The sequence below is a fragment of the Fusarium flagelliforme genome (genome assembly GCF_020744385.1).
Source record: "Fusarium flagelliforme strain FIESC 12 MPI-CAGE-AA-0113 chromosome Unknown B0J16scaffold_2, whole genome shotgun sequence".
NCBI classification, from domain to species: domain Eukaryota; kingdom Fungi; phylum Ascomycota; class Sordariomycetes; order Hypocreales; family Nectriaceae; genus Fusarium; species Fusarium flagelliforme.
Genome location: NW_025763504.1, coordinates 2,697,294 through 2,717,128, shown reverse-complemented (window position 1 = coordinate 2,717,128; position 19,835 = coordinate 2,697,294). Strand labels below are relative to the sequence as shown.

General features: G+C 49.1%; 7 protein-coding genes across 7 annotated transcripts; 3 read left to right on the top strand and 4 right to left on the bottom strand.

The window, feature by feature from the left end:
* Window positions 1–512: 512 nt before the first annotated feature.
* Window positions 513–3,239, top strand: B0J16DRAFT_380499 (10 TM acyl transferase domain found in Cas1p-domain-containing protein; the record flags this gene model as incomplete). The annotated part of the gene is made up of 3 exons (XM_046131080.1): window positions 513–845; window positions 900–3,182; window positions 3,231–3,239. 3 exons carry the CDS (start codon window positions 513–515, stop codon window positions 3,237–3,239), a joined length of 2,625 nt encoding a protein of 874 aa, XP_045986518.1.
* Window positions 3,240–3,534: 295 nt separating this feature from the next.
* B0J16DRAFT_380498 (uncharacterized protein) lies at window positions 3,535–4,564 on the bottom strand (the record flags this gene model as incomplete). Its single annotated transcript, XM_046131079.1, has 2 exons — window positions 3,535–3,888; window positions 3,935–4,564. The coding sequence occupies 2 exons, from the start codon at window positions 4,562–4,564 to the stop codon at window positions 3,535–3,537; spliced, it is 984 nt and encodes a 327-aa protein (XP_045986517.1).
* A 472-nt stretch (window positions 4,565–5,036) lies between these two features.
* Window positions 5,037–6,420, top strand: B0J16DRAFT_63610 (arylamine N-acetyltransferase 3). Its single transcript, XM_046134209.1, has one exon. The coding sequence runs from the start codon at window positions 5,262–5,264 to the stop codon at window positions 6,210–6,212; it is 951 nt and encodes a 316-aa protein (XP_045986516.1). The 5' UTR covers window positions 5,037–5,261; the 3' UTR covers window positions 6,213–6,420.
* B0J16DRAFT_63508 (uncharacterized protein) lies at window positions 6,263–8,650 on the bottom strand. Its single transcript, XM_046134208.1, has 5 exons — window positions 8,300–8,650; window positions 8,102–8,240; window positions 7,315–8,053; window positions 6,671–7,266; window positions 6,263–6,623 (listed from the first exon to the last, which is right to left on the bottom strand). Exons 1-5 carry the CDS (start codon window positions 8,325–8,327, stop codon window positions 6,314–6,316), a joined length of 1,812 nt encoding a protein of 603 aa, XP_045986515.1. The 5' UTR covers window positions 8,328–8,650; the 3' UTR covers window positions 6,263–6,313.
* A 415-nt stretch (window positions 8,651–9,065) lies between these two features.
* Window positions 9,066–10,583, bottom strand: B0J16DRAFT_63506 (fatty acid desaturase-domain-containing protein). The gene is made up of 4 exons (XM_046134207.1): window positions 10,408–10,583; window positions 9,541–10,348; window positions 9,320–9,488; window positions 9,066–9,266 (listed from the first exon to the last, which is right to left on the bottom strand). Exons 1-4 carry the CDS (start codon window positions 10,462–10,464, stop codon window positions 9,089–9,091), a joined length of 1,212 nt encoding a protein of 403 aa, XP_045986514.1. The 5' UTR covers window positions 10,465–10,583; the 3' UTR covers window positions 9,066–9,088.
* A 1,444-nt stretch (window positions 10,584–12,027) lies between these two features.
* B0J16DRAFT_353851 (nucleotide-diphospho-sugar transferase) lies at window positions 12,028–14,570 on the bottom strand (the record flags this gene model as incomplete). Its single annotated transcript, XM_046129339.1, has 2 exons — window positions 12,028–13,281; window positions 13,329–14,570. The coding sequence occupies 2 exons, from the start codon at window positions 14,568–14,570 to the stop codon at window positions 12,028–12,030; spliced, it is 2,496 nt and encodes an 831-aa protein (XP_045986513.1).
* A 726-nt stretch (window positions 14,571–15,296) lies between these two features.
* On the top strand, window positions 15,297–16,691 carry B0J16DRAFT_411303 (concanavalin A-like lectin/glucanase domain-containing protein). Its single transcript, XM_046133218.1, has 4 exons — window positions 15,297–15,633; window positions 15,728–15,783; window positions 15,855–16,306; window positions 16,355–16,691. The coding sequence occupies exons 1-4, from the start codon at window positions 15,405–15,407 to the stop codon at window positions 16,605–16,607; spliced, it is 990 nt and encodes a 329-aa protein (XP_045986512.1). The 5' UTR covers window positions 15,297–15,404; the 3' UTR covers window positions 16,608–16,691.
* Window positions 16,692–19,835: the final 3,144 nt, after the last annotated feature.

Below are 19,835 nucleotides of genomic sequence, written 5' to 3'. Positions count from 1 at the left end.
TATCACGATGAGCTTCATCAAATGTCAGGTACGACTCCACTCCAGCGGTCCTTCCGTCGCAGGCGACACTGGTATAACATAACAATCGGTTGTTTCCTTCTTTCCTTTCTTTTTTCATGGTTGCTCTCCTAATTTCCTCCCTTCATTGAACTGAGACACTTTATACTTGCTGTTGTGACTCACGGCGAGCTTCTCATTCGACAATCTAGGGAGGACCAAGATTATGCACAGCTTCTACTCGACTTGGACATGCATAGGGTGTCGATAGTCCATTCCAAGCGCCCTGTCTTCATACCAATATGCCCCAACGGTCTCAGACCTTCAAGCAAGGGAAGCGGCCCTCTTTACGCCACCTGATTCACCCTTCCCAAGGCGCAGCAGGAGCAGACATGTCGAAACCAACGGACATCATTTATTTTCTTGCTTCTTCACTCATTCAAAAGTGTGGCCGGCTACCCGTCTTGGCTTTAAACTTCATCCGTCACAAAATCATCATCATCAAACGCTTGATCATGACGGAGCGTTCGACATTGGCCCTCGTGGCTCGACTGTTACCAGTCATCTTTTCCGTCTTGCTCTTCTTCGCAATTACAGTTCATCAAGTACTTCCATCCGACGATCCGTATCGATGTAGAGCGCTGCTGGGGAACAGCGAGCGAAATGGAAGCTGGCTTCACAAGCCAGATATCACGGGAGCGAGGCGCCCTTTTACCAATTGGCAGCCTGATGGATGTATGCTGCACCACTATAAGGCCCAGGAGATCAGAGATTGTATGGGCGAACGCCATGCTGTCTTCTCGGGAGACTCTACGACAAGGCAGATCTTCTGGGGTATGGCGCGACTTGTAGGTTCATTTGGCGTTCTGCTTGCTCGCGCTGCTACTAACGAAATGCTTTAGCTGAATCGCGAAAAAGCGAATGATGGTCGCCATCATCTCAACCCCCACAAGAGTTACAACATGACAATAGGAGGTGTCCGAATGATACATATCTGGAACCCGTTCTGGAATACCTGGAGACATAGGAAGATTTCCTTCACGGAGCAACTCGAATTGATGAACAAACACAAGCACGATCCCTCGACTGAGAAACAGCAACTTGGATCACCCGGACTCATAATGCTCGGTGCTGGAGCTTGGTACGCCGGCAACTTCAAGCCTCACGAGTCTGCAATTCAGTGGGAAACGGGTTTGAACAACGTCACCGAGCGTCTTGCATTTGGTGATCTGCCTAAATTTGGCACAGCACCCATGGACCCTGTGGAAGGTATTGGCAACGAGGCATTCATTGCTCCTGTCGCACCCCCGTTCTATGACCATATGCCTGGACGCAGAACAGGGCCTGGAGGTGTCGAGAAGGGAGAGGTCGAGGCTATCGACAAGTACACTTATACACAGGAGGACCCTCACAACATCCGCCTACTGCGAGCTTTCCCTCAACTGTCCGTCAATCAGCCTGAAGCCATCGTTGACAAGACGGATACTGGCTTCCATGTCATTGACTCAGTGGCCGAAATCAAAGCCAACATTCTCCTCAACGCCCGTTGTAACGCGAAACTGGACCGGATGCATGGCTACCCATACACTCGAAGCTGTTGCACTGACTATGGCGGTCGCTCATGGACCCAGAACTTCATTCTGTTCTTTCTTGCCGTCTACGCCGTCGCGTGCGTTTGCTTTGAGGGTTTCAACTTTGTTTCCTCCCTCCAGATCAGAGGGCTTGATTTGAAGGTGGGCATTTTTGCTGTCGCCCTCATTTACTGCTTCGCCGCCGACCGTACCCATCTGTTCTCCAAGGGTATGAAGGAATTCGTTCCGAGAGAATTCTGGGTTCTCATTACAATATGTTCACTCGTTGGTGGACTCACCATTCGCATGGCCAAGTTTCGCGCGCCTCGTCTCCCCACGATTATGACTGTCGCTGCACCCGATGCCGAAGCCGAGGGTAACGGTGAAGCGACGCCCAAGCCCACGACACCCGTGCAGGATGCTGGCATCCTAGCCAGAGACCAGACTGAAGAGTGGAAGGGATGGATGCAAGCTGCTATCCTTGTCTACCATTGGACGGGTGCTTCTAAGGATCTTCCCATCTATATCTTCATCCGATTGCTCGTCGCTGCGTATCTGTTCCAAACTGGATATGGCCACACCATCTACTTCCTCTCCAAGAGGGACTTTTCGTTCCGCCGCATCGCAAGTGTTATGCTTCGCCTTAATATCCTCAGTTGCGCACTACCATACGTCATGGGCACCGACTACATGTTCTACTACTTTGCACCTCTTGTCAGCTTCTGGTTCATGGTAGTCTATACCACCATGGCTATCTGTTCCGGGTTCAATGACAGCATCAAGGTCCTGGGTAGCAAGATTCTGGCATCCTTCGTCTTTGTCACTTTGGTACTCAACTTCACACCTCTGATGAAGTGGCTGTTTGCCATTCTTGAACTCGTCTTCCGAATCAAGTGGGATCTCGCTGAGTGGGAGTTCAGGGTTACTCTTGACGGAGCCATTGTGTTCGTTGGTATGCTAGCTGGTGTGGTTCACCAACGGGTTGAGCGCGATGCATTTTGGTACACCGACTATAAGTTCTGGATCATGCCATCGATCATGTCTATCGCAGCCTTCACATATCTCTGCAGCTCCATGAGTGATAAGGCTATCTACGTCATGCTTCATCCTATCATCTCCGTCTTCCCCATCCTCGCCTTCATCTGTCTTCGAAACGCCACATCATCCATGCGCAACTACTACTCTACGGCCTCAGCATGGCTTGGCAAATGCTCTCTGGAGACTTTCATCCTCCAGTTCCACGTCTTCCTTGCTGGTGACACAACAGGCGTGCTTCTCTTAGATGTCTTCAAAGGAGATGGCAGTCTTTTGGGTGATCGCTGGCGTGACCTGGCCGTCCTCGTTCCCATCTTCTTCTGGATCAGTCACTCGGTTGCTGAAGCGTCTGGCCACATTGTGAAGATTATCGTGGGCGAGTCCAAGCAAAGGCCAACCCTTCAAGATCCTGAAGATGACGATGAGAATCAACTTAAGATTGTTGAGCCCGTGTGGGAGAGGATGCCGATGCTTAACAGCATGCACTTGGAGCGTGCCAGGGACTTTTGCAAGTCTGTTAGCAACGGACTTCACATGCGCGTAGGCGCCATTCTCGGAGTTATGTGGCTACTCAACTGGGTAAGTTGATCATTATACCCTAGGCTGCAATGTACTGACATATTTTAGCTGTATTAAACGGCGTACGCCTTGTCTGGCTTGAATCAGGGTAACCTGATCTTCTATCAGTTGGATAGACGGTGATGTTTGCATTGCTCGATAGAGACTCATTATTGCACTGGCCGGTATCATGGGGTATTGTAGATTGAATATAGATACAAAGTACGTTTAGTTTGTCCTCATCTTAGAGCTTGCCAGTTGGCGATTCCATCACAGTTAGATTTGTTTCAATTTGCCGTTTGCATCAAAGCAATAAAATACAAACAAGTTAAATACAACTACATACCCACGATCTGATACCACAAAATTCTCGTCACTCTTCCAAAACAGTATCTTCCTTCTTCAACCCAGCCCACCTCCAACAAGCCTTCCACAAGACATCTCTAACATTGGCATCCTCACAGATCGGATCCTCCTTCTCTCGTCGCAGTCCCATGAAATATCCCTTCGTTCCCTTGTACTCGTCCCCGACGGCTAGCTCGGCTAGTTCCTGTCCAGACTGTGCCGCAGTTCGAAGTTCATAGGTAAAGTACTTCAAGATAGGAAGTAATACCAAGACCAAGCCGAACACGAAGCGTATGAGCGGCGTTTGGATCTTGTGTGCGCGCGAGTCGACCATACCGCCTGGGTCCATTGCTACGGCTGTTATGCCTGATAGTTTGGGGTTCTGGTTCATGTCAGTATGTTGAATGAAGTGTAGTAGAGGGAAGTACCTTTGCCAGTCTTGCGTTGAGATCATGCATAAACATGATGTTCGCAAGTTTGCTAACTCCATATCTCTGAAACCCATGTGAATACTCCTTCCCGGGCGTATCTCTCCCCGGCTTAACAAGTTTCTCGATATTATCAGGTATACGAACCGGGAGATCAAAGAGCGGATGTTTCCGATCTGTGTAATGTGTGTTGCTGCTAAGCATAACGATCCTCCCATCGCTAGCCATAGAGCCCAGCAACTTCAACACCAGAAGGTAATGCGCTAGATGATTGACCTGGAACGTTTGTTCAAAGCCATCTGATGTAAAGATTTGGTCTTTTAAGGACATTGTGAAGGCGTTGCAGACTATGGCTTTTATAGGCGGTAATTCACCTGTTTCAACCCGTCTGGAGAGTCCAGCAGTGAAGGTGTTGACTGCTGCGACTAAGGATAGATCGAGAGGTTCGATGGAGGATGGGGGGATAATGGAGGAGAGATGTGCTGTGTTTGGATCATCCGGAGAGGCATTGCGGACTGTTGCTATGATTGTCATATCGGGGTAGTGGGTTTTGATATGAGAGATGAATGGAATGGCGCAGGAGCCGTTTGCACCGGTTATTAGGACTGTTCCTGTTGATTGTTGTGACATCGTGAACTCGTTTGCAGAGGTTATCAAGTTGGTAGTCGGACTTAGCTTTAGCACGAGGGATAGTACTGTTAACGACTCTGATGATCTCTTTTTATTTGTTAATTTCTATGGTATTTATATATTGTTTGATGTTGCACCAAATCTCAGTATTCAAGGGGTTCCGGAGTTCTCATCCCGGATCGGAGCGGAAGGAGTGGGTCCGGAGTTCCGAGGAGTTCCCAGGAACTCCTATGCCTCCGGACCTCCATACACCCTTTCTCGGCTTGTGGATATTGCCAGACTTGGTGGCATAAACTCCGCAAGCATCATATAGTTTGACTTTTTAGTCATGACCATTGTACGCATCGAGTGATACGCAACTTCAAGATGCAGGGATAAGTTAGCACGTGATCCACGCCGGTACGCCCGTTAAATCTTGTGAAACCTTAAATGGTCTTGGAACTCATCTTGGAACTCATACTATAGGAGGTTTAATGGGTATATCAACCTCAAACTGCCCTTTGCCGACCCCATTGCCGCCATCATGCGATGGCTCCTGATTTGTCATCCGCTCCACTACAGGCGGGCCGCCGGTTCATAACCGATCACTAACTCATTTTGACGTTATTTACATCATCATTTCACCAACCATATAAAAAGCAGAACAACCGCCATATCACAAGTCCTCAGAGTATATACGAGTCAGGATTGATACGACATGATGGAAAGAATCACATATGGTGAGTCTCAACTCGAGACTTACTATAATCGCATCAACTTCCCCAAATCGGAACGAAAATACAACGTCGAGAACGATGACAAGCTCGATTTTCTCTTTGCCCTCACTAGAGCACAACTCCTTGCGGTTCCATTTGAGAATCTCACGCTTCACTACTCATGGCATAAAATCATCGACGTAAACGCAGATCATCTCTTTAACAAGATTGTCAACGAGAGACGAGGCGGTTACTGCATGGAAAACAACTCGTTCTTCCACACAGTCCTTGTATCACTAGGTTACGAAGTGTACATGGTAGCTGCGAGGGTTTTCAGTCCTGATGCGAAGAGATATGGCGGGATAACGCATTGTCTCAATGTTGTTACTATCGGTGGAAAGTCTTTCGCTGTTGATGTTGGATTTGGAGCGCGGACACCGACTGTTCCTTTGGAAATCGTGGATGGAAAGACTTTTCAAAGGTCGGATGCTGGGGAGATGAGATTGAGGTTCGATACGATTCCTCAATATCTTACCAAGCAAAAGGTTTGGATCTACGAATTTCGATCTAGCCATGACGGTGAGTGGACTCCACAGTGGTGTTTCATAGACCATGAAGTTCTCCCGGATGATATTCGCGTTATGAATATGTCTCCTGCAAAGAGCCCGTCCAGTTTCTTCACGTTCAGAATCATGGCTGTTCAATTCACTTCTGAAGCAGAAGATTGCTCCGATATGGAGGCGAGAGATTTGGAAAAGACTGGTGGGGAGATTGATGGCAGTGTGTTCATCGATGGGAACGTTATGAAGTATAGGAAGAAGGGTGAGGTCAAAATGGAAAAGACCTTTGAAAATGAGGATGAGAGGGTGGAGATTCTGAGGAGGTATTTTGGTGTTGAGCTTAAGGAGGAGGATAGAAGGGCTATCAGGGGAACTGCTGGTGCCATTGCATAGGCGTACAACCAATGGGATAAATTTTTGAATACTTTCGAGGGTTGAAGGTTTTCCCAGACACGAAATAGATATTTGACAGATCAAAAGATATGAGAAACAGCCTATTGAAACTCCATATCATCCAAAATAGCCCATGCCGTAGAGGGACTCATCAAAAAGTCACCAGCCTCGCAAGGACCTGCAGCCAAACTCTTACGCTTGGCCAGTTCCATAGCTTTCTCGTCCAACTCATGAGCCATGGCAAGCATAGTCCAGTACGGCTCTTTAGGTAAATACTTACTCATTCCTTCAAAGACTAGGAAGCAGTTGTCCAACAGTTGACGATCATCCGTAATCAAGGCTTGGTCGGGATGTTCGACGAGGTTGACGATGAGGAGAACCAAACATGAGAATGAGCCGCATGTATGAAGCCTGTCAGAGGTCAGAATGATGATAAGTTCTGGGCCAAGCAGACTTACCATAATATGTACTCAGTCTGTTTTCTCTTCAAGAGTAGTTCCAGACAAACTCGTGCATATCGAACACACTCGTCCCACCCAGACGGCAAAGGTGGGATATCACCTCTTCTCACAACCCCGTCAACTCCATCACTTAAATCAACAACACTCGGTGTAAGATACAGTCTCACTCTATTGACCCACGAATCTTCAAACGTAAATATCGAACGTATCTTGATGCGGCACTCTGCGTGATGGAACCATAGATTCATCATCAAGTCACTCGCTGCTGGCGACAGTCGTAAGCGAATGCCCTCAGCGGTATGCAACTCAGTGGGTATCTCTTGAGCCCATTCAGCTAGCATTTCTTCTATATGAATTATCGTATTGTTCTTTTGTTCTTGTGTTAAAGCCTTGGATCTTGGACTGTAGAGCAGATTGTAAACCTTGCCATGGGTGTATGCGAGTCGGGCTTTTGCACGAAGATAGTTGAAGCGGATGCTGTCTATTGAAGACGCTATGATGCCAAGGTTTGCCTCAGGGTTGGGGTCGGGAAGGTCCATGTCTGTGTCGCTGTCAAGTTGGTGATATGGACTCTGAGATCGTTGAGACATTTCCTATCAATGGTCAGTGAGGTACAACACAATTTGTAAACACAGGCGTACTCTGTCATATATGTATGAGAGCCAGAATAAGGACGTTCTATGCGCTTTCTCAGCACTTGTCAATCCTTCCAATGCCGCCTTTGAGTTCAGTCGCAGGCTCTGCGCCAGTCTCACAATACTACCTGTCAAGACAATGGCGAGCTGAAAATCGGAAGATCCGAGAAACAAGATCACCATACCCAGAAGGACTTGCAGCCCCATAAGGCCCTCCCTCTGGACCATCAACTCAGACATCACAGATCGAACATTCTGAAGACATCGTGCAAGCGCCGAGTCGTCTGAACCCCTGCCTTCGAGGACGCGGTAGCTAATCGCGAGGACGACGTTTATAGCCGCCCAAGGGACAATAGAACGCTTGGTCGTTTGAGCATAAAATTCGAGGAGCATGCGCATGAAGGCATTTTCATCGAATAGAGGTATTATCGTGTTGTGGTTCCGGAAGTAATTATCCACGACGGGAAGGACTTCTGATAACGGTGGGAGTTCCAGCTGATTTGACGCTGAGGCGCTCACAGGAGCAGCCACAGAGCTTGTATCGGATGAAGGATAACAGCCTGTCATGTCCTGAATTGTCTGAGCAGGCGAAATCGCCCAGTCGCCCGTGGAGCCAGGAGATACGCCGTTGTTTGGAGGGCCGTTGACACCCTGCTGAACTTGCGCTGGGTTTTGTCCCGTAAGGACACTAAGTAGAGCTTCAATCGACGCCAACCGCTCCTCCAAAAACGCAATGCGATCGGATCTTAGCAATCAGCATGATACAAGCACCGTAGAAAGAGGCTAATCTTACTGAGGCCCTGTCTCCCGAGGTGCTGCTTTCCTTCTACCCGTGGCGGTAGTCCGACAAGTCACCGCATGCAGGGTACAATTAGAGCAAATCGGTTTGCGCCCGTCACATTTCGCCTTTTTCGCGACGCAATAATCACATGCTAAGAACACTCAACATTAATCCCACCAATTGATTCATCATTTGATGTGCTGTGCTTACCTTTTCTTCTACTCGATACTGATTCCATCGTAAAGAGATAAGAAGGGCGACAACCTGGCGGGTAAGTGAAGCTGCAGTAGCGCGCGACGTAAATTTAATGGATCCATGGATCGCTGTCGGATAGCGCAGTTGGCGGAAAACCCGCTGAAACTCCGCTGTCCAGGTCCAAGTTGTCCGTGCTTTACTGGGTTCTGACAGGATTTAGGGTATGTCGACATCGACCATCGACCCATGTGAATTGGGAGCTACATCCCTGAATGTCACTCCTTATCTTGTCAATGTAGGGAGATAATGTATGATGATGCCGAGATTGTTATTTGCGGATATGATAAAGAATGAGGAATCTGATAGACTCTCCAAGGTTCCTTCTTCTGCGGATTGTGATATTAGCTGCATGTCGATTCAACAGTTTTGCGTCCCATCTTAAAGTGGAAAGAACCGGGCACAATCCGCCTTGGCATTCCTTCTAGCGGAACATTATTCAAACGAGCCGGGTCTGAAAAGGAAGTGGCGATGCGGGGATGTGATCCTTCACCCTTGCCTCACAAATGCATCCACAGATTCGCCTTCAGTGACAAGTCGATTCAATTGATGAACAACAAACTCCATTTTTATTTGCGTCCCAGGCGCGAGAAAAGGTCTAGTTCTATCACGCGCGTCTATCGCGTATGTCTAGTCTATCATTTTTGCGTGTGTCTATCACATCTCGATTCTTGTCGAATGTGTCTTCTTTCTATCGTCTAATAACATAGCATAGCCTCCTCGATCGATTGACCCTTGACCGGAGATCTACTCCTTGGCCCAGCGCATAGCACCGGGGACGGCGGGGTCGTGCTCGACGTACTTGAGAGAGCCGAAGATGGTCCACAGCTGACCGAGGAAGCTGCGGTCGTCGTGGCAGTAGTGGTCACCGATGACGGGCTTGATGGCCTCGGTGGCCTCGTCAGCCTTATAAAAGGGGATCTTACTGCGATGGGGTTAGAGACTGATTGATCAATTGAGAGGATCAATTGGACTTACGGGAACAGGTGGTGAATGACGTGCTTCTCAATGATACCGTGGAAAATGTGCTTGCCAATGAAACCGAACTCGCGGTCAACAGTGGCGAGAGCACCCTTGACGTAGGTCCAGCCCTCGGCGGTGTAGTGAGGAAGCTCGGTGTGGTGGTGGTGGAGGTAGGTGATGGCAACTAATTTTACGTTAGTGACAGTCCAGCGATTCAGTCGCGCGATCAAACTTACCGAGCCAGTGGTGAACCCAGAGGTAGGGGACGAGGTAGAGGTAGAGAACAGTGGAGACGCCGACCTGCTTGGAAGCAAAGTACAGAGCAGTGAGCATAAGAGCGAGACCGATGTCGGTGATGAGGATGAAGGGGGCCTCGCTGGGGCGGAAGACAGCGCTGGTGGGCTCGAAGTGGCTGACTCGCAACCAGCTAGCAAGACCGCTCTTGGGCTCCCACTGCTTGCTACCCTTGCCAGCGCTGGCGTTGAGGAAGGTGTACACCTGCCATCCGAAGAGCTGGTGGAAGATGAGCCTAACGGCCTGGGCAATGGGGGTATCCTCGATCAGCTCAGCGACGTCCATACCAGCAATGCGGAAGGACAGAGAAGGCTTGGGCTCGGTGCGGGGCACAAAGGCCATGTCGAGCTCCATGTGGCCGGTGAAGCGGTGGTGACGGTGGTGAGAGTACTTCCAGCTAAAGTAGGGGACCATGAGGAATGAGTGGAGGAACCAGCCAGTTACGTTGTTGAGCTTGCTGTGGAGAGAGAAGGCACCGTGGCCGCACTCGTGGCCGAGGATCCAGATACCGGTGCAGAAGAGACCCTGGACGAAGCCGTAGACCATCCAGGCGGCGACGCGGAGGTACTGGTCCTCAATGCCGGGGATGTAGGTGAGGGCGGCCCAGACGAGGGAGCCGACCACGGCGAAGTCGCGGAAGACATAGTAGTATGAGGTGATGAGCGAGGGCTCGAAGCAGTGGGCGGGGATGGCATCCTTGATGGTCTTGATGTCGGGGAATTGAGGCTGAGAAGTGGCCTCGAGAGTGACCTGGAAAGACACGATGTTAGAAAGAAGCTTCACGCAAAAGCTTGACCGACTGAGCTTACCTTGGGGAGGTCCTTCTCAACCACAACAGTGGTGGCAGTTCGCTGTCTGGTCGCCATTGTGCCTAGCGATTGGAGGGGGGTATTGCAGAGTGTACAACGAGACTCAGCAAAGAGGGGGATGTATGAGGAGAAGAAGAAAGGAAAAGGAAGAAGACGAGGAAAGAAGAAAAATCTCAAAACCCTTTTGCGCTCCCCAACAATGGTCTAAATATTTCGCTCCGGGACCTTACTCTCTCCATACAGTCCAGTCTCAGGATTGAGCCCCTCGATCTTGACCTAATCCAGCGATAGCTCTTTTACGACAAGCCCATACGAAAAAAAAGAAGCGGATACAACTTTTTTTTTCTCGAAGACCGACTCTTCTCAAGACCCAAGGGACCCTCCAGGGACTGGTGAATAGGGGTCCAGGCTCCATTTGCTACCCCTGACAGGCCAATGAGACGCGGCTCAATGGTCCACGATGTGCGGGAGATCATGGAGACGTGTTGTTGTTCGACCCATGTGGAGCCCCCATTAAAAGAAGTGTTACAGTAAAGCTTGTGAGAGCTTTAGCCCAGTTGGAAGGCAAATAACATTAACCGAGGGTAACAAGGGGACCTTGTACGTTTGGGTCTCGTTTTTGTTGAGGAAACGCCGTTTTGCGGTGAGATATCGGGCAGGCATCTTTACAGTGCCTCTTTTTTTTTCGCCAGCACAAGCATTGCGTGTTTGTTTGCCTCTTGTCAACCCCTCACTCTCCTTTATCTGTTTCTTCTCATACGATTAATGAAGATCTACTAAATCTGAGATTGAAGTGTGTGCCTGAAGAGTGGACACTGCAAGTCTCAGATAAGGGTCTGAGTGGCTGGGTGGCTTACGGTCACGTTATTTTAGAGGCTCTAGAAGGGGGGGAGAAAAAGGTTCTTCCGTGCATTTTTCTCGAAATTTTCGATTTCTGGTTTCTCAACGAGTCGTAAGGTGGAGTCCAACAGGAGCCAAGAGGGACCGGGGCCATGATTTGATATCCGCGATTGGAGACTTGATTGCTTATCTCTGGTGACAGATTGTCAATCTGAATGTCCAAGCGTGGCCGTTTCTTATGCAGAGCAGATGCAGACTTGGGGTCAATGTCAATCGGTTTCACGATCATCGAACAAGTTTGAGAAAAGCATGAATTCTAACTTTTATCAAAAAAACCAGATCGTCTTATTTAGTCAAGGTATAGCGCCTCATCTTGAGTCAAGCTTGTTCGAGTCAAGGTTTCACTTCACATTCACATGCTTTTCTTTTTCTGCTGTGCATGCAGGAACTGGTTCACCGTCAAGTCTCGTCCAATCGGTATACGTCCGGTGGTAACTGTAAATGCGTATCGTTTTTCATTCTATTATTTCTTCAATGCTCGTATTTTCTCCAAGCATCTCTCTAGGTCAATGATCTATGTGTAAGGTTGTAATGCGTGCACTATATACAGTACTGTAAATGAAACAAAAAGTAAAAACCCCTGCAATAGTATAACAGAGATTGGTGAAATAAATTACCCAGGTCTGACGCCGTTTGTGTTCTGACTGACTTTCCCTCCTGTCGTTCGTATGCTCGCACATTTATCGTTACATTTCGTTACTACACCTACTGTCCCCCCTTCTAGAAAATGAATGAGGCGACAAACACAAGACACGTGTAAATCGTGGTAACGGTATATTCCGCCTCGAACCACGCTGCCTGACCGCCAAATGCGATCTTCTTGCTCTGTGGCGTGGGATGCGCCACCTGCGTCTTCGAATCGCGGTTCAGCAGGTCCTCACGGTCGGGCATCGCCGGGGGATCAATCGCGTACGAGATGGGCGTCCACAACGAACTGCAGATAAAGAGGAAGGTCAAAGGTGGCCAGAAAGCGTGCGTGAGAAGGGCGGTGAGCGTGTCGCGGACAGTGTCAGTCGTGATAAATGATCGGAACGATGTGAGCACCACGGCAACGAGGGTCAGGTAGACGAAGAACAGGTGGAAGAGAGCCATGTAGTTGACGAGGATGCCCCAAAGGCGGCGGAACATGTTCTTGCGCAGCTTGGCATCGCGCTCGTTAAGGGCTGAGCCGAGGGATCCTGTGGGCTTGAAGGCCTGGGTTTGACCGCCAAGCCATGTTGGAAGAACGAAAGAGCGGATGATGCATAGCGCGATGTAAGGAGACATCCAAAGTTGGTAGCGGGAGCCTCGCTGGCCAGTGTGGTAGCCGGCTGGGATGAAGAGGGCGAATTCGCAGATACGGTTGGAGATGACGGATGCGAAACAAGCGCGAATCAACCATCGGAGCTGCTCATCGGTTGCGTATGCGACAAGAGGCTTCTGCATGATCAGGATAACCGGAATGGCAAACATCGAGATGGTGAGAAGGACAGTGTACAGACTCAACGAGGCGTACAAGAAACCCGAGAATCGTTGAGCAGTGGTCATTTGTCGAACCTTATCGCCCCAAAGACAAAAGTTGAGCTTAAACGAGGTATCAACCGTTCCAATAGCCCATCGAGTACGCTGCTTCAGATGGCCACCATAGTCCTCAGGAACGGTACCGAATTGCAAAGGCTCGTGGATGAAAGCTGTCTTCCAGCCCTTACCAAGCATGAGCGTCGAAGTAGCGACATCTTCGGCGAGAGATCCGAGAGGGAAGTTGCCGATCTGGTCGAGAGCTTCGCGGCGGGCGACATAGCCTGATCCTGTGCACCATGCGACGCCGAGAGCATCCTTAATAGGCTCAATGACATGCACGAAGAAGTCGAGACTTTGGGCGAGAGGGTCTGAAGGGGGAGTGTTGTAGAAGAGTTGAGGTGGGCAGGCGAGAGCCATCTTGGGGTCGATGAGAAGGTGAGGAATGATAGCACGAAGCCAGTCACGCTCGGGAATCTGATATTGTAAGTATGTTTTCTTTTCATCAAGCTTGCGAGACTTACCATATCGGCATCCAAAGCAGCCATGAATTGACCAGCTCCTCCAGGCAGCTTATGCACCTCGTCAAGACCATAGTTGAGGTTACCGGCCTTGAAATGATGGGGTTGGCCAGGGATCTTAACTCGAGCCATGTAGTACAAGTTGGGATATGTCATGGATAGCTTCGCACATTGCTCTTCAAGACCGGCAGACTTTCCATCGTCAAGAATGATAACTCGGAATCGGTCTTGGGGATAGTCGAGATCGCATGCCGCTCGAACAGTATCCATAACCAGATCATCGTCCTCGCCACAGCAAGTGACAAAAGCATCGACGGTAGGAACGTCGTTGCCAGTCACTCTCAACTTGGGTCGCTGTCTCTTCTTCATCGACCACATCGTCCACGTATTATGCATAAGCGATGGAATCGCAACCGCAATCTCAACAGCGATAAACACCCACGCTCCCTCATATGTCATACCAGCCGCATTCTGCGCCCAAATAACACACGCAATTCTCAAAGCGAGATACGCCATGTAAAATCCGGTGTTCATAAACGTCAACAGCGGGACTAACCGAAATACCCATCTTTTCCAGCCCTTCCAGATATCAGCATCGTCGCGCTTATGCACATGTTGGATAGCGCTGGTATCGACGATGTGCTCCTTGACAAGTGTATTACTGCTTGTGTTTTGAGTGGAAGCGCCGTTGGGCAATAGAGCTGCAAGACTGAGATGGCTCTGGTTCTGTTTGTCGCGATAAGACTGGTCAGTGACACTGGACGACTTGTTGACGAGGGTGCGGATGCTGGGGCTGGGTACCATTAGGCTGGATGGTCTCCAGTCGACGGACGAGTTGCCCGCGTGGTAGTGCAGACGGGCGGGCGTTTCCTGGCCGCTGCGAAGAGAGGGGGTCGCTGAGCGAGAGCCACCTGGTGTGTCATTGAAGTACTGCCCAGGGCTGTTGGCGATATGGGGAGGCCATTCAGGCGCTGGGCTGTAGTCTTCAAGGTGCGCTGGCGAAGGACGGGAAGGTCTTCCTTGTTCTGTGATGGACCGACCTTGCTGCATGTCTTCCACCGAAGACTGGTATGGTGAGTAGGGAGTGTACGATCGCTCGGGAGGACCGTATGGTGAGTGCAGGTCTTGCTGGAAGTATTCCTGCTGCTGCTGTTGTCTTTGTTCATGCTGTTGCTGATGTTGACGTTGAACATCAATCTCTACCATTTCCCTGTACTCATCGTCACGATTCCCTTGCCCGTTCATCTTTGACGCATGCGTCGTTGTGCCTGCCGGTAGTTCAAACTGTAAAGTTAGATGTAGAAGCTGGGCGTGCTTGGCGTGGATTTGATTCCCTTGGTACAATGGTGGTTAACGAATGACTGGTTCTTCAGCGAGAGAAAAGAATATGGAAGGAAAAGAAAACAACCAAGAGGTATTCAAGAACAAGAGAAAGATAGCCAAGACGGAAGACAAGGGAGAGGAAGACGGACCAGATGAACCGGGGTGTGTCATTTGAGTTCCAGTGGGAGACTGGCACGTCCTGACCAGTCTCTGAGAAGTATGTACAGCATTGGTACAGTACACTCGTTAACAACCAATCAACGAAGCTATCATTGTTTTCTCTTAGACGAAACCTCCAATCAAGTGTCCACTGTGGTGTTTATTCTTGGGTACACAACACGAACCGCACATGCCGAAAGAGAACTGCACCTAAAAAAGCTTGGTCCCAGGCACAAGACACAAGACACACACCCCTCCCTCTCGTATCGACAGATCTAGTGGACCACGGACCAGGGCAATCCTGGTATAGATCAGGGGTACATTTCAGCTTGTGTGTTGCGCTATCAGCTCGTCTTTTCCTTCTGGTCGTGCTTGATTGGGTTATTGACTGAAGTGTTTTTCTGGCATGTCGGTATTGACAGGTGCACTATCTCCGCTGCAAGGGAGAGCCCAAATAGGAAACGCAAGCTGTGTGAAATATGGTCTCTACCGGGTTCTCTTGTAAAAAGCTTGTTCTTTTTCTCCCTTGCTGGGCTTGTGTCGGCGTCTTTTGTTCTAACTGTACCTCAATTCAACTCTCCTCCATCACCAACCATCATGACAATCCGGTTCCTCGTTAACTTTGGCCTCTTGGCCTTACCCATCGCCATAACGCTGGGCGTACTGATCGGTCTTCAAAGCCAGCGTACAGCAACGGGTGGACCGCCCTTGTTCAAGCCTGATCCTAAACCTACGGAACCCAAGAAGAAGCATGGCATTACCACGGAGCAGCATTGTCAGAAGTCGTATGGTATTCACCCGGAGACGAAGGGGCAGGAGTATACACGTGAGTCTACCTATCTTTCGGGAAGAAGCAATTCTCGTGCTGCACAGTTCAGGCTTGTGCGACTTCAATTGAGTACTGAGCTGATCGTTTGTAGTTAATCCTAACCAGTGGGGTTGGAATGAAGGTGATGATGGAGGATTATGCTTATATGTAAGTACTTTCAACGGTCATGTCAAATATCGCCATGCGCCCAGAATGTTATGCTCACACTGACATCTCAGGTCGACATGAACAACAACGAGACCTACGCCACCAAAGAAACTGCCCCTCGCTGGTCTGTAGTCTGGCAATACCCTCAAGGCCCCGAAACAGCCCCCGTCCACGCCTTTCCCAACATCAAGGTTGATGGAGACGTTTTCCCCGCAAAGCTAAGCGATATTGACAAAATCGCCATCGACTTTGAATGGACGTACGCCATAGGCAATGCATCCACCAAAGGCGCAAAGCCAGCGACAAAGACGGATCTCACAGATTTGAAGGATCATCTCTTGAACGCCAACGTCGCGATGGATATGTTCATGGATAAGGATAAGACGAAGGCGCAGGACTCCGAAGATGCCTCGCACGAAATCATGGTGTGGTTTGCGGCTATTGGGCCGGCGACACAGCCTTTGGGTTTTAATGTTGATGGGTCGAATCCTCTTGCGACGAAGACGCTACACGGTACAGAGTTGTAAGTCACACTTCATTTTACGATATGATGCAAAGCTAATTGTTGCAGCAAACTCTACTACGATATTAATCAGGCCAAGCAAAAGGTCTTGACATGGTACGTCGAAAAGCCAGCCGAGAAATTCGACGGTGATCTTTGGCCTTTGATCGAAGAGATTCTCGCCATGGACAACGCAGATTATCCTTCTGCGTCCGATTACATCGGGTACATGTCCTGGGGAACAGAAGCCTACTCAGTCAACACGACTGTAACATTCGACGTGCCCAACTTGTCAATAAACGTTGGCAAGAAGACGGCTTGAACAAATATGCATTAACGTCTTTTACATACACGGAGTTTATTTACATATAGAATAATGAGGCAGCGTTTTTAATTGAAGATAACATTTAAACTCTTGTACATGCACCGCGTCAAACAAACAACGGCAGCCACGGTAACCATGAGAGGGGGAATTAATTACACAAAACGCCGTGGCTTGCAATGCATGGCTAGGCTGGTGTGGGAGGCGGCGAGAGCGAAGAGGAACTTCGTATCGCGAGTGATGGTCAAGGGAGAGAAGCGCTTTGATCAGGATTTGCACATGGTAAGGGTTCGTTACGGGGGTGCGATTAGAAGTCACAGTGGGGGCACGATCAGATCAGCGCCCGGGCCCTGAATGTCAGTGGTCGGTAGCGCTGTGATGAACTTTAATGGTGCCGAAGGAACCGAGAAACTGTCAATTGCAAGTCTTGGTCATGTTCATTAATTACATCCATGTCTCCATTTTCTCTCTCTATGATGTTTGTATAAAATGGAACTCTTATTTGATCACTGATCATGAGAAAACGGGTGACAATGGAAGTAAAGTCAACCAACACGAACTGCCGTGAAGGGGTTATCAGTAACTTGCGTAAGTGACAGGGGACAGGCCTCCACCACGATTACCAAAAAAGTCATCCCTGCAATGGAACCCTGCCATCAGCTGGTATGATAGCATACGATAGATTCTCGTTCAAGGCATTATTGGCATCTAGAACTATCGCAGCACAATTCTTAACGTCCAATACTTTACGCAAGAGGTGTTTTGCTATGGGTAACGGGGTAGTAGTGCATGTTGGACAACTGAAGTTGGAGGTCTGCTGTCAAAGCGACAGCCACACTTTGGAACCAACAGCCAACAATGAGTGACAATCACAGGCAGGGTTGCTCAGAGCGTACGTAACCCTTTTCACAATAACAAATACTCCATTTTGATGCTGTAACATGGCCTTCATGGGTGGATACAGCATCCTCCTGAGAAATGGGTGTTATTTACCTCGGAGGACTCTTTCCAGTATGCCGATCATTCAGCAGCCGTCCCAATAGCCTAGCCTAGCCATCGTGTTGATAACAGAAAGAGAGAAAAACACGAAAGAAGCGGAGCGCCGTTGTCTTAGTGCTCGGACACCAAACTCGTGATGGACTGGTGTTCTACTCTACCGGGCCGTATAAGGTGGCAATGGGATGTCTACCACTGCCAGACGAACTGATGAGCCACTCCCGTGAGATTTACTTGATCATTGTAATTATTATCAAGGGTTTAAGCATATTCATCCAGTATCTTGATCCGAATACCACGTGAAAAGGTGTCCACGGTTGAGATCCCTTCAAACTCAATTGGTGATGTGCATTATGCCCAGCCCTCTTTACGACTGCAACGTCCAAAAATAACTCATCGTCGATCTAACCCGTATAAAAACCGTTCATTAAAAAAATCACTCTCTTAGCATATGCACTAATTCATCCCATCCGTCATAGAATAAACCTTTGCTCGCCAGTCCAAGAGCCTTGGCCCCGAAATTAAGCATTGCCCAGCTGTCTCTGCCAAGGGGATCATCGGTACCTTGCATCAGTCGCCCTTGTTAGTGTTAGTGCAACAGGCCTGTGAATTTTTTAGTGAGAGAAAAGCTTATCGTTCTATGGAAATTAAATGAGAGATGCCGTCGGTATTGAATGCTGGGATGGTTCCAAGGCTGACATGATTGCAGGGGCTTTGGAGGTCTGTGTCCTTATCTTTGTAACGGTCGGCCAACAGTTCGTTGATTGAGCATGATAGCGGCCTGTCCGAATGACACTTTACAATCTGGACAGACAATATCATTCATGTGACAATAACATATGGGCTCCCTCATTTACAGCAGCGGGCCTCCGAAGGATTACACTGCATTACAGCGGGGGAATGATGTGATGTGATTGATCCATCACGGGAGGATCGCACTTGGACCATGTCAGCACTTTTGTTCCTTTCATCCACTGTTTATTTCCACTATAGAGCGCTATGATGTCGTGAGAGGGTTTTTGCTGGTGGTGTAACTTGTGGTTGTCTCGGACCCAAAATATGCATGATTCATTTCCATTCTTCCATGAGACTTTTCGTTTCATCAATTTTAGGTGTCTGGTCCACTGTAGGCGAGGCCGAAAAACAGCGTCTGCCAGCCTCCACTTGTGATGGCTTTGGTGAGAATATTACCCTGTACCCTGACACGATGACTACGAAGCTCATCGCAATACTCTCTTGCTGTGTTGCACATATCTTGAGATCTTGAGAGGAAAAACTCCCGTAGGGCTGGGACTTCCCAAAATTAAGCAACGTCACCCAAGACACAGGAAACGCCTCGATTCGCTTCCAATTACCCATCTACAATGTGTAACCAACAATGCTGACATGCTACACAAGCCACTACACGCGTTTTGGTGCACAGCCTACACCACGGCCAACGAATAATCGCTTTTCATTTGTAGAATGGTCTTCAGAGACACACCTTGAAACAGAATTGGAATGCTAGAGGGATTATTTACTCAGATATCCGGGTCATGTCTCAATTGAGCCTCCCTTCTTGAGCTTTCTTGAGCCCGCTCGTCTTGCTGTACAATCTGGACCACATAGAACAAAGCGGAGAGTCACCGGAGTCCTTCGTCTCCATACTCGTCCGCGATGTAGAGTCGCCCTTACAAGTCAAGCCGTAATCGTCATTCCGGGCGCAGAAGGATGGATTCGTAGCATACTTGAGTGACAAACACCCCGAGACATTGAAGATCGTGAGCCGCCCTTGGAACCCGAGATGCGAAGCGGCTGTGGCGTTTTGATGAAGAAGGCATATATACGACATAATATCCTCATAAATTGAGCTGTTGTACAAAGATTGAGATGGATCTGAGGACGTTGTCCTCCACTGTTGTGCTCTGTGTACGCGATGCAGATTGAGATGTGAGTCGCTTCGTTTCGAGTTGCTGGTAGGAAGTCTCTGAGCGCAAGGGCGATTATTTGTCGAAATAACTGGACTGCTGATGGCGGGTGAAGGTGTTTCTGGCTTGTTGCTCGATCGTCAAACCTGACAGATCCGTGTTGAGTGCACGAGAACGCGAACGCAGACCCGACGCGTCTCAAGTGAGGCCGGGCATGGCTGCGATGCTGAACATCTCTCATGAGGCATTACTAGAATGACGGGATCGTCATTTGAGCGGCTTGCCTACCCGTAGCCAGCGATGCGAGAGGAGAGGAGGTATGGGT

What these genes read in the sequence shown, in the direction of transcription:
- B0J16DRAFT_63610 (XM_046134209.1), top strand. Translation starts at nt 5,262, where the DNA reads ATGATGGAAAGAATCACATATGGTGAGTCTCAACTCGAGACTTACTAT.
- B0J16DRAFT_63508 (XM_046134208.1), bottom strand. Translation starts at nt 8,327, where the DNA reads ATGGAATCAGTATCGAGTAGAAGAAAAG. An exon ending in CCTCGGGAGACAGGGCCTCA is followed by an intron (nt 8,054 to 8,101) that starts GTAAGATTAGCC and finishes CTGATTGCTAAG; the next exon opens with ATCCGATCGCATTGCGTTTT. An exon ending in TCTCATACATATATGACAGA is followed by an intron (nt 7,267 to 7,314) that starts GTACGCCTGTGT and finishes GACCATTGATAG; the next exon opens with GAAATGTCTCAACGATCTCA.
- B0J16DRAFT_63506 (XM_046134207.1), bottom strand. Translation starts at nt 10,464, where the DNA reads ATGGCGACCAGACAGCGAACTGCCACCACTGTTGTGGTTGAGAAGGAC. An exon ending in TTGAGAAGGACCTCCCCAAG is followed by an intron (nt 10,349 to 10,407) that starts GTAAGCTCAGTC and finishes GTGTCTTTCCAG; the next exon opens with GTCACTCTCGAGGCCACTTC. An exon ending in GTCATTCACCACCTGTTCCC is followed by an intron (nt 9,267 to 9,319) that starts GTAAGTCCAATT and finishes ACCCCATCGCAG; the next exon opens with TAAGATCCCCTTTTATAAGG.
- B0J16DRAFT_411303 (XM_046133218.1), top strand. Translation starts at nt 15,405, where the DNA reads ATGACAATCCGGTTCCTCGTTAACTTTGGCCTCTTGGCCTTACCCATC. An exon ending in GAAGGGGCAGGAGTATACAC is followed by an intron (nt 15,634 to 15,727) that starts GTGAGTCTACCT and finishes GATCGTTTGTAG; the next exon opens with TTAATCCTAACCAGTGGGGT. An exon ending in ACGCTACACGGTACAGAGTT is followed by an intron (nt 16,307 to 16,354) that starts GTAAGTCACACT and finishes TAATTGTTGCAG; the next exon opens with CAAACTCTACTACGATATTA.